The following is a 14113-nucleotide window of genomic DNA, read 5'->3' on the forward strand; positions in this document are numbered from 1 at the left end:
AATGTGTTCCTGTTATCTTAATAGGGGGATTAAGGGATTTCCCCCCTTAACAGGGGGATCATCTACTTTCCATGGAGGGAAAAACATCTAAGCAAATTTAATTAAAAAATTGAAACTTATGTTACTTTCTATTTTTTTGTAGTTTAGTGTTGGCATATGGAAACATGTACTGTGAAACTAGCACTGTCCATAATATTTGACATGATTTTGTTGCTGTTTAGTGTTGTTTTCATTCATATTGTATAACTGTTTTTTTTTGTATTGTTCTTGTTCTACTTTGTTCACTTTGTATCATTTCATACAAATCTTTGTTGTTTAAAATTCTTCATACTTCCCATTCCTTGGAGCAGGTTTCCTATTATAAAGGACTGATATCCAGTATTTTGAAGGAATTGACTTAAATTTTTAAAAAAAGAGCCATTAAAAAAAATAAATATATGGTTAAAGATGGAATAGGCAGTTTTCAAAGAAAGAAATCCAGACTGTTGACAAATATGAAAAAAATGTACTTGCAAACCATTAAAGAAATAAAAATTAAAATAACTCTGAAGTTCTACTTCATACCACCAGATTGGCAAAGTTGTAAAAATTAAAAATTACAATTGCTATAGGTGTACTGATGCATCATTAGTGGAACTATGAATTGGTCCAGCCATTTTGGAAAGCAATTTGGAACTTTGCCCTCAGAAAGTCATTGAATTGGGCTTACTCTTTGACTCAGCAGTGCCATTTCTATGCCTGTATTCCAAAGAGATCAAAAGAAACAAGGAAAGAACCCACATATACAAAAAGATTTATATCAGCTATTTTGTAGTGACAAAGAGTGTGCCCATAAATTGAGTATTGGTTGAAAAGGTTATAGCATTTGAATATAACATAATATTATTGTACCATGAGAAATGATGAAAATGATGATTCTGATCACTGCAGTGATTGTAGAATTGAGGAAGCATACTCCCTGTGTCAAAGATAGATAGTAGATGCAAGATGCTGAATGAAATAGACATTTCCGACATAGCCAACATGGAGATTTGTTTTTGCTTGACTGTGTATATTTATTAGAAAAGTTTTATTTTTCTTTTTTCTTAATGAGGTTGGGGGATAAGGGATGGAAAAGAGAGCAAAGGAAAGGGTTGAAGAAAAAAAGAAAAGTGTAATTGAACAAGTTTTTGAAATTCACAAGAGAGCAGTAGAAAGATTGGCAATCACAGAGAAGTAGAACAGCTTTGAAAGGAACATTTTGAATTTATTATATTATATATTGAATGTTATATTTTTAGTTGTCTATAATAGAGATTCATAGTTTCATTATACAGCTCTCCGTTGTGAACATGAAAGAGCACGTTTTAGTTGATATTTGTTAAGTTTAGAATTTTTAAATGGAAACTTTTTTTTTTTTTTTGCTGAAGCAATTAGGGTTAAGTGACTTGCCCAGGATCTCACAGCTAGGAAGTGTTAAGTGTCTGAAGCCAGATTTAAACTTAGGTCCTCCTGACATCAGAATTAGAGCTCTACCCACTACGCCATCTACCCTGGAAACTTGTTTTTCTTAAATAACCAAATAAATGTAAGCAGTATTAAATCTGCTTTTGAAATGCCTATCTCTAAGATTTTAGGACTTTCCTTCATTATCATTCACTGTAAGTTGAAAAATATTGGTTAAAAGTAATATAATTAGACTCTTCTAAGTCGCAAGATTTATTGTGGACACTCTCTACAGAAAACATTCCAATGTAGACAGTCTCTACAGAAAATATTCCAACAGCGTTAATGTTTTCTATATTGTGCTTACACTTTAATTTTTGAGTGCTCTCTTTTTTTGTTTATTTTAAGTAAGCATAATCTCTTCCAGATATTTAGCTCCATAGAGAGGAGAAGGTAATTGCCTCCCCTGCTTTTAAATATCTTGGGTTACTGTTTTTTTCTTTATTTCTTTTCTTTATTTGGTTCACACTATTAAGTCTTTAAATTTTGACTTTTCCACAAATTCCACAGGTCAAATTGAAGTTCTTCATACTGAGCAAGTGTCTTTGCAGACTGAAAATGCATATTTTGAAAGTGAGGTGCAAAAGCTTCAGCAAAAACTTAAAGTAATGACTGAATTGTATCAAGAAAATGAAATGAAACTTCATAGGTATTAATACGATTTTACTTTCCTATTTTTTATTGTTGACAAATAAAACTCAGAAATTTTTGAATATCAAGTTTTTAGCATTCAATATGATTGAATATTATATAGGGATAATAGCCCTCAATTTATTCTGGAATTTCATTTGTACATTTTTTTCCATATAAACTGTGTTAGAAATTATACTTAGGTTCCCATTCTAATCCCACTAAAATTTATTTAACCCATAATGTATAAGTATTATTGAAAATCTTTTTGGTGTTTGAATGTTTGAGTGGCTTTAGGTGTTTGAGGAGGTAAATGGGGGCTGCAGTGGCTGGTCAAGTTCAACTGTAGTCCCAAAGAAAGGCTTCTATGTGAATAAGGTGACATCAGCTTTTTGAATAGGTGGAATTTTTGAAAGTCAAGTATTTAGATTGGAAACTGCTTTATTTTGTGTCTAGATATGTGTGTATGTTGTATGTGTGTATCTTGCACATACACATAATTTTGGGGGGAAGGGAGAATCTGAACCTGTAATTTTTTTGATATAGCAAACTCCCAGTGAGGAAGCCTCCTCTACAAACACAGATCCATAATAACGTTGCAACTTAGAGTCATGGAAAGTTTTACTAGGATTTGAAAGAAATAGCCTTTAAAAATCTACTCTGCTGTACACTAGACAAAGAAATGCTTATATTTAGGTCTGTTTTAAGGAGGCTATTTAAGTTTTTTTGACGTAAATAATGCTCCAAAAATATAGCTTAAAGATTTTTTTGTTGTTCATTGTGAATTATGGAATTTGAATTTGATTACCAAAGCTTTAAGATTTTTAAAAAATTTTCTTTCAGTTGAGGGGCGGAAAAAGGATCTAATTCTTGGTAGAATTAGATTTCTTTTCTTAGAAACAATGCTATAAATGTTGTTTGCATATAATTGAAATAGTCATCAATATTTGATGAGTACTGTACTTCAGGTACATTTTAAATAGTCTTTGTGATCTGCATAGGGATTTACTAACTTACAAACTTTTAGAATATAAACTATTCATAAGTTGATGGCTATTCTATAAATATAGTGCATCTTTAGGATACCAAATTATAAGACTAACAAAGTTTTTTAAAATTTTCAATAGCCTTTTTTATAGCAACTCAAAGAGCAAGCTTTTAAAATAGTAAATTCAAAACTTTGTAATTCTGTAATTTGAGGTTGCAACAACTATCCAAGCTAGATAGTGTTTATACAGCTAAGACTTCCAGGAGGTAATTTTCTTTGTAGAAGGGTTGATGAAACATTGATACAATAGATATTTTTGTTTTTAAGAAAATTGACTGTGGAAGAAAAAGACCGCTTACAGAAAGAGGAGAAACTATCCAAAGCAGGAGAAAAGATTAGTCATGCTTCTGAAGAGCTAAATTCTTACAGGTACTGACAGACCTTACCATTACTTTTTATTTCTTTTTATCTAGTATCTCAGCTGAAGAAAACTATTTAAGTGTTTGCTTTATAACACAACATCTGAACAATTTTGTTTGGTTCTAGTTATGTGCTTTTAAATTTCTTCCTCTATTTCTTAGTGAATGGTCTCCAGAGACTAATTTTTTTGTATTAGTAGTAAGATTTTTTTTAATTCACAAAGAAAGTTAATAAAAGGCTTTGAATATCAAATGTCAAATTTAAATTTGAATCTGGAAGTGATAGGGAACCACTGAAGTGAGTAGGAAAGCAACAAAGTCAGACCTATACTTAAAGAAGATCAGTTTGACAACTCAGTGCAAGGTGAACTAAAATAAGACACATAAAGCAGAGAGAATAGCCAGAAGACTATTGGCAGTAGTCTAGCTGTGAGGTGGGAAGAGGACTTGCACCAAGCTGGTGGCTGTGCCAGAGGAAAAAAGACAAGACTTGCTAACATGTTGGACATTAATATGGGAAAAGTAAGGAGTCAGGGATGATATATGGGTTAGGAGTTTGATTTGGAGGTTGGGAATCTTGTGGTGCCCTCATCAGAAATAGGGAAGTTAGGAAGTGGGGAGGGCATAAGAAAGATAATTCAGTTTTGGACATGTTGAATTAAAAAGCACAACAGAATATCCAGTTTGAGACTTCTAATAGGCACTTGGAAATAGAAGACTGGAAATCAATAGAGATTGTAGGGTTGGATAAGCCAGTCTGAAAACCATTAACATAGAGGTGATAATTGAATTCATGGGAGTTGATAAGATTACCGAATAACAGAAGGAGAATCATTTTTAAGAAGAATCATTTCTGACAGTTGATGTTTAGAAAATTTGCATATGCTACCCAGATATTAATGGATGTTTTGGAATTTAAAAAAAATAAATTCCAAATATCTTAATAATCATTTTCATCTGTTATGCTTCTAAATGACCAGAGAACTGCATTTGAATAAAAATTTGTTTTAGTAGATCCATATTATCATATTTTAAGTTTTCAAATAATGATAAAATAGAATTAGTAGAGAAAAATCATTTTAATTTAAAATTCCTAGAAAATAATTGTTTCATGTAAGATATGTTTTGCTTATTTCTCACTTGAATAGTTATAGAACTACAGATACTATGGACTTTTTAGTCCAAATAAAATACTTTGCTATTTTTAAATTTTTTAACAATACATGTGATTATATGTTTGCCACACAGAGAAAGAGCCAAGGATCTTGAAGAAGAATTGGAAAGGACTATTCGTTCTTATGAAAGCCAGGTATATGTGGAAGGAAAAAAGATTTTTCCTCTGAATTGATTGAATTAGTATTTGTGTCTTGAGATAGTGTAGTTTAGGCACTACTGTCAGGGAATTTTCTCTTGGGCTGGCTGATCATGACAAGAAATATTTCAAAGATCTATTCAAATATTTCAAAAAATACTAGCTAGCATAATATACCTTCAAAATTACTATGTCTTTTATCTTTCCAGGGAAAATCCCAGAATGGAAAAGGTCAGCTTAACAGATATCATTACAAAAATACCCGATTGGTGTCATCATGATGTTTATTGAATTACCTTATTAGACTGATGACTTTTCATTGTCAGATATTAATGTAATATGAAAAAGTCAGCAATATGATAGTTTAAAAGATAGCATTTCATAATCATTTTATGAGAAAGAAAATATACTATAGGGAAGATTCTTTGGAAGTGAAAGTTCTGTGTTTATATAAGTTATATTGACAATTTTGAATTTTTTTAACTTAAAGAAAAAATTTCCCATTCAGTTATTTCTGAATTCTTTTTTTTTTCCCAGATCACTACTCATGAGAAAAAAGCTCATGATAATTGGGTGAGTTTTAAATTCTAAAAGATTTATTTGTCTCCAAAATAATTTTATCATTTTGTAATGTCATGCCTATAATCATGTGAGAAAGTGATGCAGCCTGTTTTTGAAATTATTAAAAAATAATTTTAATGACTGATGATTCTTTTTAGAAGGACCAGTTACTTCTTCATTTACCAAGATGATATTATAAATTAAACTCTTTTGAAAGAGATAGGTCAAGTCAGTAACCGTTTCTTAAGTGTTTACTAGGGACATAAACCATGGAATATAAAGAAACAAAAAGACAATTTCTGATCAAGGACTTTGTGGTCTCTAGTGGAGACAACATGCAAAAAATCTGTGTACAAACAAGTATATACAGAATTAAGTGGAGTTAATATAGGAAAGGCTCTTGTATTAAAGGCCTGAGAAAGACTTCTTGTAGGATTTGTAGGAATCCAGAGAAGCCAAGGGGTGAAAATGAGAAAGGAGAGAATTCCAGGCAGGGAGGACAAGGAACATTACATTAAAACTGTTTAGGGTTGGTAGATTGAGATTTTTGTGTAAAAACAGCAAGAAGTTTAATGTCAGTGGTAAATCACAGAATTAAATGAAGTTTACTACAAGTTATAAGAAGACTAGAACTATAGGAAGGAGGAGGCCATGTTATTAAGGGCTTTAAAAGCCAACTGACTAAAAGGGAAAGAGAGGGGCAGGTGAGGATGTGTGTAATATGGTCAGACCTTTGCTTTAGGAAGATTACTTTGGCAAGTGAGTGCCAGATGGAATGGAGTGGGGAGACTTGAGGCAGGCTGACCAACAGTCTCCTAATTTGCATGAGAATGGTGGCCTTGTCAATGGAGAGTAGGTGTTAATTGACTGTGAGAGGTAAGAGTGAGGAGGTGAGGATGGTAGCTAGGTTAAAGCCTAGATAACTAGAAGAGTGATGGTGTCTTCGACAATAATAGGGAAGTTAGGAAGAGGGGAAAGATAATGAATTCAGTTTTGAATATGTGAGTTTAATATTTATAAGGACATCCAATTTTAGATGTCCAATAAGCACTTGTGGAATTATGATATTGGAGGTCAACAGAGAGGTCAGCATAGAGATAATATTGAATCCATGGGACCTGATGAAATTTCTGGGTGAAATAGTATAAAAGAAGAAGAGGGCCAATACTAACCCTTATAAATCCTGACCTGATTAAAGGTTTAGCCAAGGAGACTGAAATAGAATAGTCAGAAAAGAAGAGAGAGAACTAGTAGAATCACATAACAGAATCCTAGCTAGATTTTAAGGAGAAAAGGGTGTGTCAAAAGCAGATGGAAGACCCCCCCCAAAAAAAATGACGATTGAGAAAAAGTCACTAGATTTGGCAGTCAAGAGTAATGTTAACTTTGGAAAGAACAGTTTTATTTGAATAATGAAAATCCAGACTCTAGAGTCTAAAAGAAAAGAAGTAAAGACATTTATTATAGATAACCTCCAAAAGGCTTAAATAATATTTATGAAGTGTTTAGCACTTTATCCGGCATATATGGTAAACTTTTAATAAATGCTTGTACCCTTCTCTTATCCTTCCTCTCCCAAAGAGTTTAACTAAAAAAGAGAGAAAGACAATATGGGACAATAGGTACTGGATGGGTGGTAGAAGACATCTGGAAAATGTGAAATAAGGGGAGGAAAAGAGAAAGCTCTTGTAAATGGCTTCAATTTTTTTCGGTGAAATAAGAGGCAAAGTTTTTGGCAGAATGATTGAAAGAAAGGAGCTTTGGGAAGTTTGAGAAGACTTGAAAAGGTTTAAAAGAGCTGCTGTGGTGAGTGGAATAATAAGTTGATTAAGGAGGTGTAAAATTATTACTTTGCTGTAGTGAGGACCCAGTTGAAATTATGTAACAAATTTATAGTAGACCCAGTCAAGCATTGTTTTGTGATTTTTCACCTGTTTTATTCAGCAGCACATGAATATGAATAAAAGCCACAAATATCAGGAATAACCTAAAACAGGCTCAGCTGAGAAATATTGGTGGTAGAGTTACAGAAGCAAGGGAATGGAGAAAGGATCATTGTGTATAGTTGAAACCACTTCATGAAGGGGTTCAGATGAAGAAGCAAGCAAAGTGTAGCCTGTGTACTATTGAAGAACTGAAGGGTTAAGGATTAGAGATTATGGTAAAAACTGAGAAAAGGGTTTGGGGTTGTAGTGCTAAGGAAGAGGTAGAATGATGATAGATTATGATCATGTAAGGAAATTTCAGAGTTTGTAAACATGGAAGTTTTGTATTTGTGGATGATGACAGGATTAAGGGTATGACCATCTTTGTGTGTAGAGATGTGGTAGGGAAATAGGTCAGAGGAATGAATAAGTTGAGCTGAGGTTAAACTCTTTTAGTAAGTATTAATATGTATGCAGAAATGAAGATCTGGTGGGAGAAGATAGGTGGCCCATCACTTATGGCTGCTATTTAAAAATGATTTCTGCAGTGATAGAAAGTTGGACTAGACATTCTCTAAATTCTCTTTCTTGCTTTTCAGATTCTGTGCTGCTGTATAATGAGTGCTAGACTAGTCAGTGAAACTTTTCAGTAGGATGAGATCATGGCTTTGAAGAATAAAAATTAGTCTTATCATTACTCCTTACTACTTTCTAGCTACCCATGTTAATGAACGTAAAAAAAAAAAAAAAAAAGAAAGTAACTGCTTTATGAATAATTTAATTTTGCCAAGTTACAGAATTTTAAAAAATTATAAAATGTTGATATTAAATGTACAGAAAATAAATGCCATTTATTTGAAAAGAACAATGAAATAAGCTTTTTTGTACTTGTTCTTATGCCCAGGATTTGTACTGTGGAAGATTATTTCCAAGATTATGGGTGTATGGGATACAATATTCTTTATACTCTTTATTTTATATAAACTTAAGTCTTAACTTCTCATAAAATAAGTGACCTTTCATGTCTAAAGTTATGTTCGTTTTGTTAATATAGATTTATATTTAGTAATTTGTTGAATATTCACAACTGAACATACATTTAAAGTTATACGTAAAAAGCCTGAAAAATATAAATTAATACATTTATTTAACAAACATTTATTAAGTGTTTGTTGTTTACAAGGCATTGTGCCTTGAGGAATTGAAAATACATAAGAAAGAGGGGGATGGTTGATGCCACAAGAAAACCTTAGAAAACACAGAAGTACACAAGATCCAAAGTATAGATAGTAAGAGAGAAGATGTAGTAAGAGGCTTAAGCAAGTAGGAGGGAATTAACTCATTTAGGTCTGGAGAGGAGGAAAATAAAATAGAAAAAAAAAATAAAAACATTGAGAAGCTTACTGCTGATATAAGGAAGAGTGTTGGTGGGATTTATATTTGATGGTCTCTGTTTTGTCAAAAACATAACTGGTTACAGAATTTTTATTCTGATTTAATTTAAATATAACATCAGTATTTTGTTGCTTCAAATGACTAATTGCATTTATTAACTATTCATTCTTTACTTTTTTCAGAAGTGAAAATTTGGTTACATGATTATATAATGAAAATATTTTATAAATGGAGACAATTATAGATAGATAATCACTACCCCCCTTACCCCTCACCCCCTTTTTTTTTTTTTTTTTTTTTTTTTTTGCTGAGGCAATTGAGGTTAAGTATCTTGCCCAGGGGGAAGTATTAAGTGTCTGAGGTCACATTTGAATTCAAGTCTTCCTGAGACTTCAGGGCTGGTGCTCTATCCACTGCGCCACCTAGCTGCCCCCAGATAAAAGTTTAAACTAAACTTTTACACTTAAAATGAGAGATACCTGTATAAGCACATGTGATGTTAACTCTGCCATTGTCATGAAATGTGTGTGTCTAGATTGCATTTTTTACAACTAAACATAACAATAATGATAACTGGTATTTATATTGTACTTTAAAGTTTACAAAGTGTTTCACATATATTATTGCATTTGAGCCTCACAACAATACTATGAAGTAAATAATAGTACAGGTGTTATTAACTCCATTTTACTTATGAGGCTCAGAGAGATTAAATGTTTAAAGCCATTGTTGCATAACTAGTAAGCAGAAGCTAGATCTTCTTGTTCTTGAAGTTCAACACTCTCTCCAATACATTTAATGTATTTATTTAATTTTTTTTCCTTTTCCCAAGTTGTCAGCCCGAGCTGCTGAAAGACATCTCAATGACTTAAAAAAAGAAAATGCACACAACAGACAAAAGTAAGTACTTTGCTTAATACATTCAGATAACTTTTTTTGTTTCTTCTCTCTCATATAATCTTTGATAGTAATCATTTTTAGACATGTTTATGGTAAAGCTTTAGTTGTGTCACACATAGTTGTTGAATCTAATATGAATCGCTCAGTTCTTATAATAAATACTATAAGGCAGATTCAAGAAGAAATGATCCAAAATGGAACTTGGCAAATAATAAATGTTCAGAATACAGACACAGGCTTCTCTTGATGGCTTAGTATGATTCATATAGCTTTTGTCTTTCAATAAAAGAACAAGATGAATGGAAACTCATTCCAACTTATAGTAGTTTCTCAAAATACTTGGGAGATATTTAGTCCCAAGATATTATTTCTAATATGTCCATGGTTACATCAGTACAAGAAATCCTCAAAGTAATGCTTTGGAAATGAAGAATCTTCAAGAAAACCAGGGGAAATGTTCAAAATTAGAAAACAAAGTTCTGAAGAATACTTATTTTCAGATGTTCTTATTATGATCTTGATACATTATTAACAGGAATGAGACATTGTGAGTTTTTGAGAGTTTTTCATCTCAAACAACCACAAATTCTAATTAAGATTTAAATCCAGTAAAAATGAGCTTAATCATAATGTGGAAATCCTTGAATCATGATGTGGTTAAATGTAATGACCACGTATTTAAAATCAGCCAGAGTCAGGAATTCAGGTTAAGGGAAAAATCTTCAATTTTTATTGAAGTGAAGAGATGAATAAGGATTGCGATAGCAACACGGACAAGAAAGATTGCGATAGCAATATGGGCAGCTGCTACAGGAAGCCAGCTAACAGAGAGAGCTCTGAGCTGAGAAAACCGGCACAATGGCAATGCAAACAGTTTCTCTTTCCCCTTCCTTTTCCACTCCCCTGCCTCCACCCACCAAAATCGTCATTTCCTATACAACACATCAGGACTTGCAGAAAGAGTGGGCGGGGGCCATTCTTTCTCCAAGCTTATATATTAATAGAGTATGGTCTAATTACTATTTAGCCTCATGTGCTTGGGACCTCAGTGCATCAACTCAAGCCTCAGCCCATTACAGTTAAATTCAAAGTATGATTCTTTGAAGAAATCAAGAACCTCTGAATATAAGATTAGACATGGGAGAATTTATTTCTAGTGTACTTTTGCCTATCTCTGGGATTCAGGTCAAAATAGTTCCTTTCCTTGGGTTTCATTTTTCTCATTTATAAAGTGAGTGCTTGCTTTGAGTGTCCTATAAGATTTCTGTTGTAAATTGAACCTTTCAGATTCCCATTTTTCCCCTGTCGTACACGGTGTCAGTTACTTCAGAGGAGTTGTTCCTTCCCTAAAGTGCTGTGCTTGTAAAAGGGAAAAATTAAGTACTGGATAGCATTTGTCTTGAAATTATGGATGTTGTCTCTTAAATGGATAACTGAGAGATGTTTCTTCTTTCTTTGCAGATTGACTGAAACAGAATTTAAATGTGACCTTTTAGAAAAAGATCCTTATGCCTTTGATGTATTAAATAGATCCTTTGGCAGAGGTACTGCTTTTTTCTTCACTTTTCAATATATTTTACTTTATAAAGTTAACTGGTTCATATTAACATAAATGTGATACAATTATTGATAAGCTTATAAATAGCTTTTTTAATGAGTCTTTAGGCATAACTTCATTATCTGTAATAATGTATGCTTTCTAAATCTCAAAGAGGTTTTATAAGAGGATATAATTTTACTTCTTAAGCTCCTAGAATATAAAGTATTGAAAAGACATATCATTATGATTATTTATGTATTATGTCTGCTTTGGAATGTTTTTATTTTGAAGAATGATGGCAGTTTAGATATTTATTTTATAATTTTATTCATTATGTATTGCTCTCTTATTTATTCAGTGTATATTATTTCTTGTGGTAGATTATATAATCAAACTATTCTAAGTCATTTCTTTCAAATACTTTTTGCCGAATTAAAATTAATTACTGCCCAAGGAATGAAAAAAATATTTTCACATAGGCTAAATCTCATTTTAATAAACTTAAAGATATATCAAAATCTAAATTTCATTAGAAGATATATATTGTTATTGTACTTAATAAAAGTACATTGTTTGCTAGCATTTGTTAATATAATATGGTAAGATTACTCTTGCAAACAAATTCCTAGCATGGCAGTAAAAGGATGTTTTTATAAAGGAAGGATGCTTTGCTTCTAAAGTAACTAAAGACTAAATAACTTTTTTGTCCTTCTGCTTTTACCTGCATTTGAATATAATACAAAATGTTGCTAATAGAACTTGATGTGCTTTTTAAACTTGTATTGGTGATGTTTTAGAGGATTGTTGTTTTCTCTCTTTTTCTTTTTGGTAAATATTTCCTAAAGTTAATTGAGCTTATAAATAAATAAATGAACTAGTCATCAGGTAAAATTAACTACAAGTTATTTTATGAATTGCCAACTATACTGGTAATAATAATGTTAGGAGTTAACATTTATATAGGATTTTGTTTGCAAAATGCATTATATATACGTTGTCACATATGAACCCTTATAAACCTTTTGAGGTGGGTCATACAAGTATTGTTAGCCCTAATTTTCAGATGAAAAAAACTGAGGTTCACTGAGGTTTAATGGATTGCTTATTTTGTTATACAAGTAGTGTCAAAGGTGGGATTTGAAGCTAGAATTTCCTTCTCCAAGACATGAAATGCAGAATAGGTGTTTCAATTCACTACCCTACAAAACCTCTCTAAATCTCTCTAAAACAATTTAACAGTTTTTCACAGCTTGTCTCATCAACAGAACTGAGCCTTATTGTTTTACAGTTTCCAGAAGTTGGAGCTAGGCCAACAGCCAAGGTTATTAAAAATTTTTTAAATAAAACTCTAAAACATCACTAATCCTCTACTGAACAATTATTCAAATAATTTTACCTAAAATGACATCTGTTAAAAAGATTCATCAATAAATGGACAGGAACATAAGAATACCTCTTAAATATAGGATTTTTCATTCAAATTAATTCTGTCCATATTAACAAAACAATACCCTTAGACTAGCACATGATAATATCTTTATTATATGGAATAAGTGTTTTAAATGGTACTCATCAAAATGGGATTCTACCTATGTCCAGTGTAGTTACTGAAATTGAATTTAAATATGTTGTTTTAATTATTCCAGAGCATTCCCCATATGGACCCTCACCAATGGGTCGGCCTTCACCAGAAATGAGAGCTTTTCTCTCCCCTCCAACTTTGTTGGAGGGTCCACTCAGAATTTCACCTTTGCTTCCAGGGGGAGGAGGAAGAGGTATATTGCTTAAACATGTTTATTATTCTGGATTTTTCCATTCCTTTCTTCATCCCAACTTACCTTAAAAATGAATTGTAATATAAATATTTGGAAAATACAGGCAGTCCTACAATTTACAGTGGGTTATATTCTTGGGAAAAGGGTCATTAAATCTGACTAATCTGAGTTGAATCTTATTTTCCTAGGGGAAAAAACAAGACAGTTACACTCCTGATCTTGAGACTTGAGTCTCAACTTTTTATGGAAAGGACCATACAACTATCTTTAGCCATGCTATTTAACCATCAGTTTAGTTATAAATGCTATATGCTCTATAGTCTAAAGCATTCTAGAATATTATTAATCAAGGAAACATAGTAACCAAATCACACATTTGGTTTTTTAATATAGTATAATCTATAGAGTTCTTATACTCTTCATAATTATTGTTTTATTTTTGCTGTCAACAAAATGAGAATAAACCTTCTTTAGAATCATAGAGAGTTTTTGACAAGCATCTTTAAAGAATGTTTAGGGCTAATTTAATTGTTTGATAAAGAACTGATCCAAATATATTTATTTAGATTCCCTGTGATAAACATAAGTGTTAGAAAATAAGCCATGGGTTGGTTATGGGATTTTTGGAGATTTTTTTTGGTGTGTGTATGCCTTGAAAATACCTGCTTTCTTAAATTGCCATGCCATGCCAATACTAATAGCTTTATTTTGTACCCTGATTTTGCATAGTGCATACATACTTTTAAGTGCATCAAAAAAAAACTCTACTTGATCTGTGCAGAGGGTGGGGAGGGACTATGATTCTCTTAGGCTGAAACTGATAGATTAGAGAGTATATTATGTGGATCCTATCAAAAGGCAAACTGCCTCTGGGATTTGTTACTTTATCTAATGTAAATACTGTATGTATTATTTGTAATGGGCTGAGGCTTGAGTTGATGCACTGAGGTCCCAAGCACATGAGGCTAAATAGTAATTGGACCATACTCTATTAATATATAATCTTGGAGAAAGAACGGCCCCCGCCCACTCTTTGTGCAAGTCCTGATGTGTTGTATAGGAAATGACGATTTTGGTGGGTGGAGGCAGGGGAGTGGAAAAGGAAAGGGAGGGAGAGACTTTTTGTCTGTTTGTTTTCTCTTCTTCTTTTTGCTTTTTGCTTTTGCTGGGCAAACAAACAGAA

General features: G+C 32.2%; 1 protein-coding gene across 8 annotated transcripts in view; it reads left to right on the plus strand.

The window, feature by feature from the left end:
* MIA2 (MIA SH3 domain ER export factor 2) overlaps positions 1-14113 on the plus strand; it is a 134592-nt gene that overhangs the window by 102440 nt on the left and 18039 nt on the right. For 5 of the 8 annotated variants that reach the window (XM_051978057.1, XM_051978058.1, XM_051978059.1 and 2 more), the window contains 7 exons: positions 1996-2134; positions 3431-3532; positions 4771-4831; positions 5372-5407; positions 9548-9615; positions 11077-11159; positions 12802-12930. In XM_051978057.1, the coding sequence (XP_051834017.1) occupies positions 1996-2134; positions 3431-3532; positions 4771-4831; positions 5372-5407; positions 9548-9615; positions 11077-11159; positions 12802-12930 (618 nt within the window). The remainder of the gene's footprint in view (positions 1-1995; positions 2135-3430; positions 3533-4770; positions 4832-5371; positions 5408-9547; positions 9616-11076; positions 11160-12801; positions 12931-14113) is intronic. The other 3 variants (XM_051978060.1, XM_051978061.1, XM_051978062.1) reach the window with 1 other exon arrangement.

The sequence above is a fragment of the Antechinus flavipes genome, chromosome 2, assembly GCF_016432865.1.
Source record: "Antechinus flavipes isolate AdamAnt ecotype Samford, QLD, Australia chromosome 2, AdamAnt_v2, whole genome shotgun sequence".
NCBI classification, from domain to species: domain Eukaryota; kingdom Metazoa; phylum Chordata; class Mammalia; order Dasyuromorphia; family Dasyuridae; genus Antechinus; species Antechinus flavipes.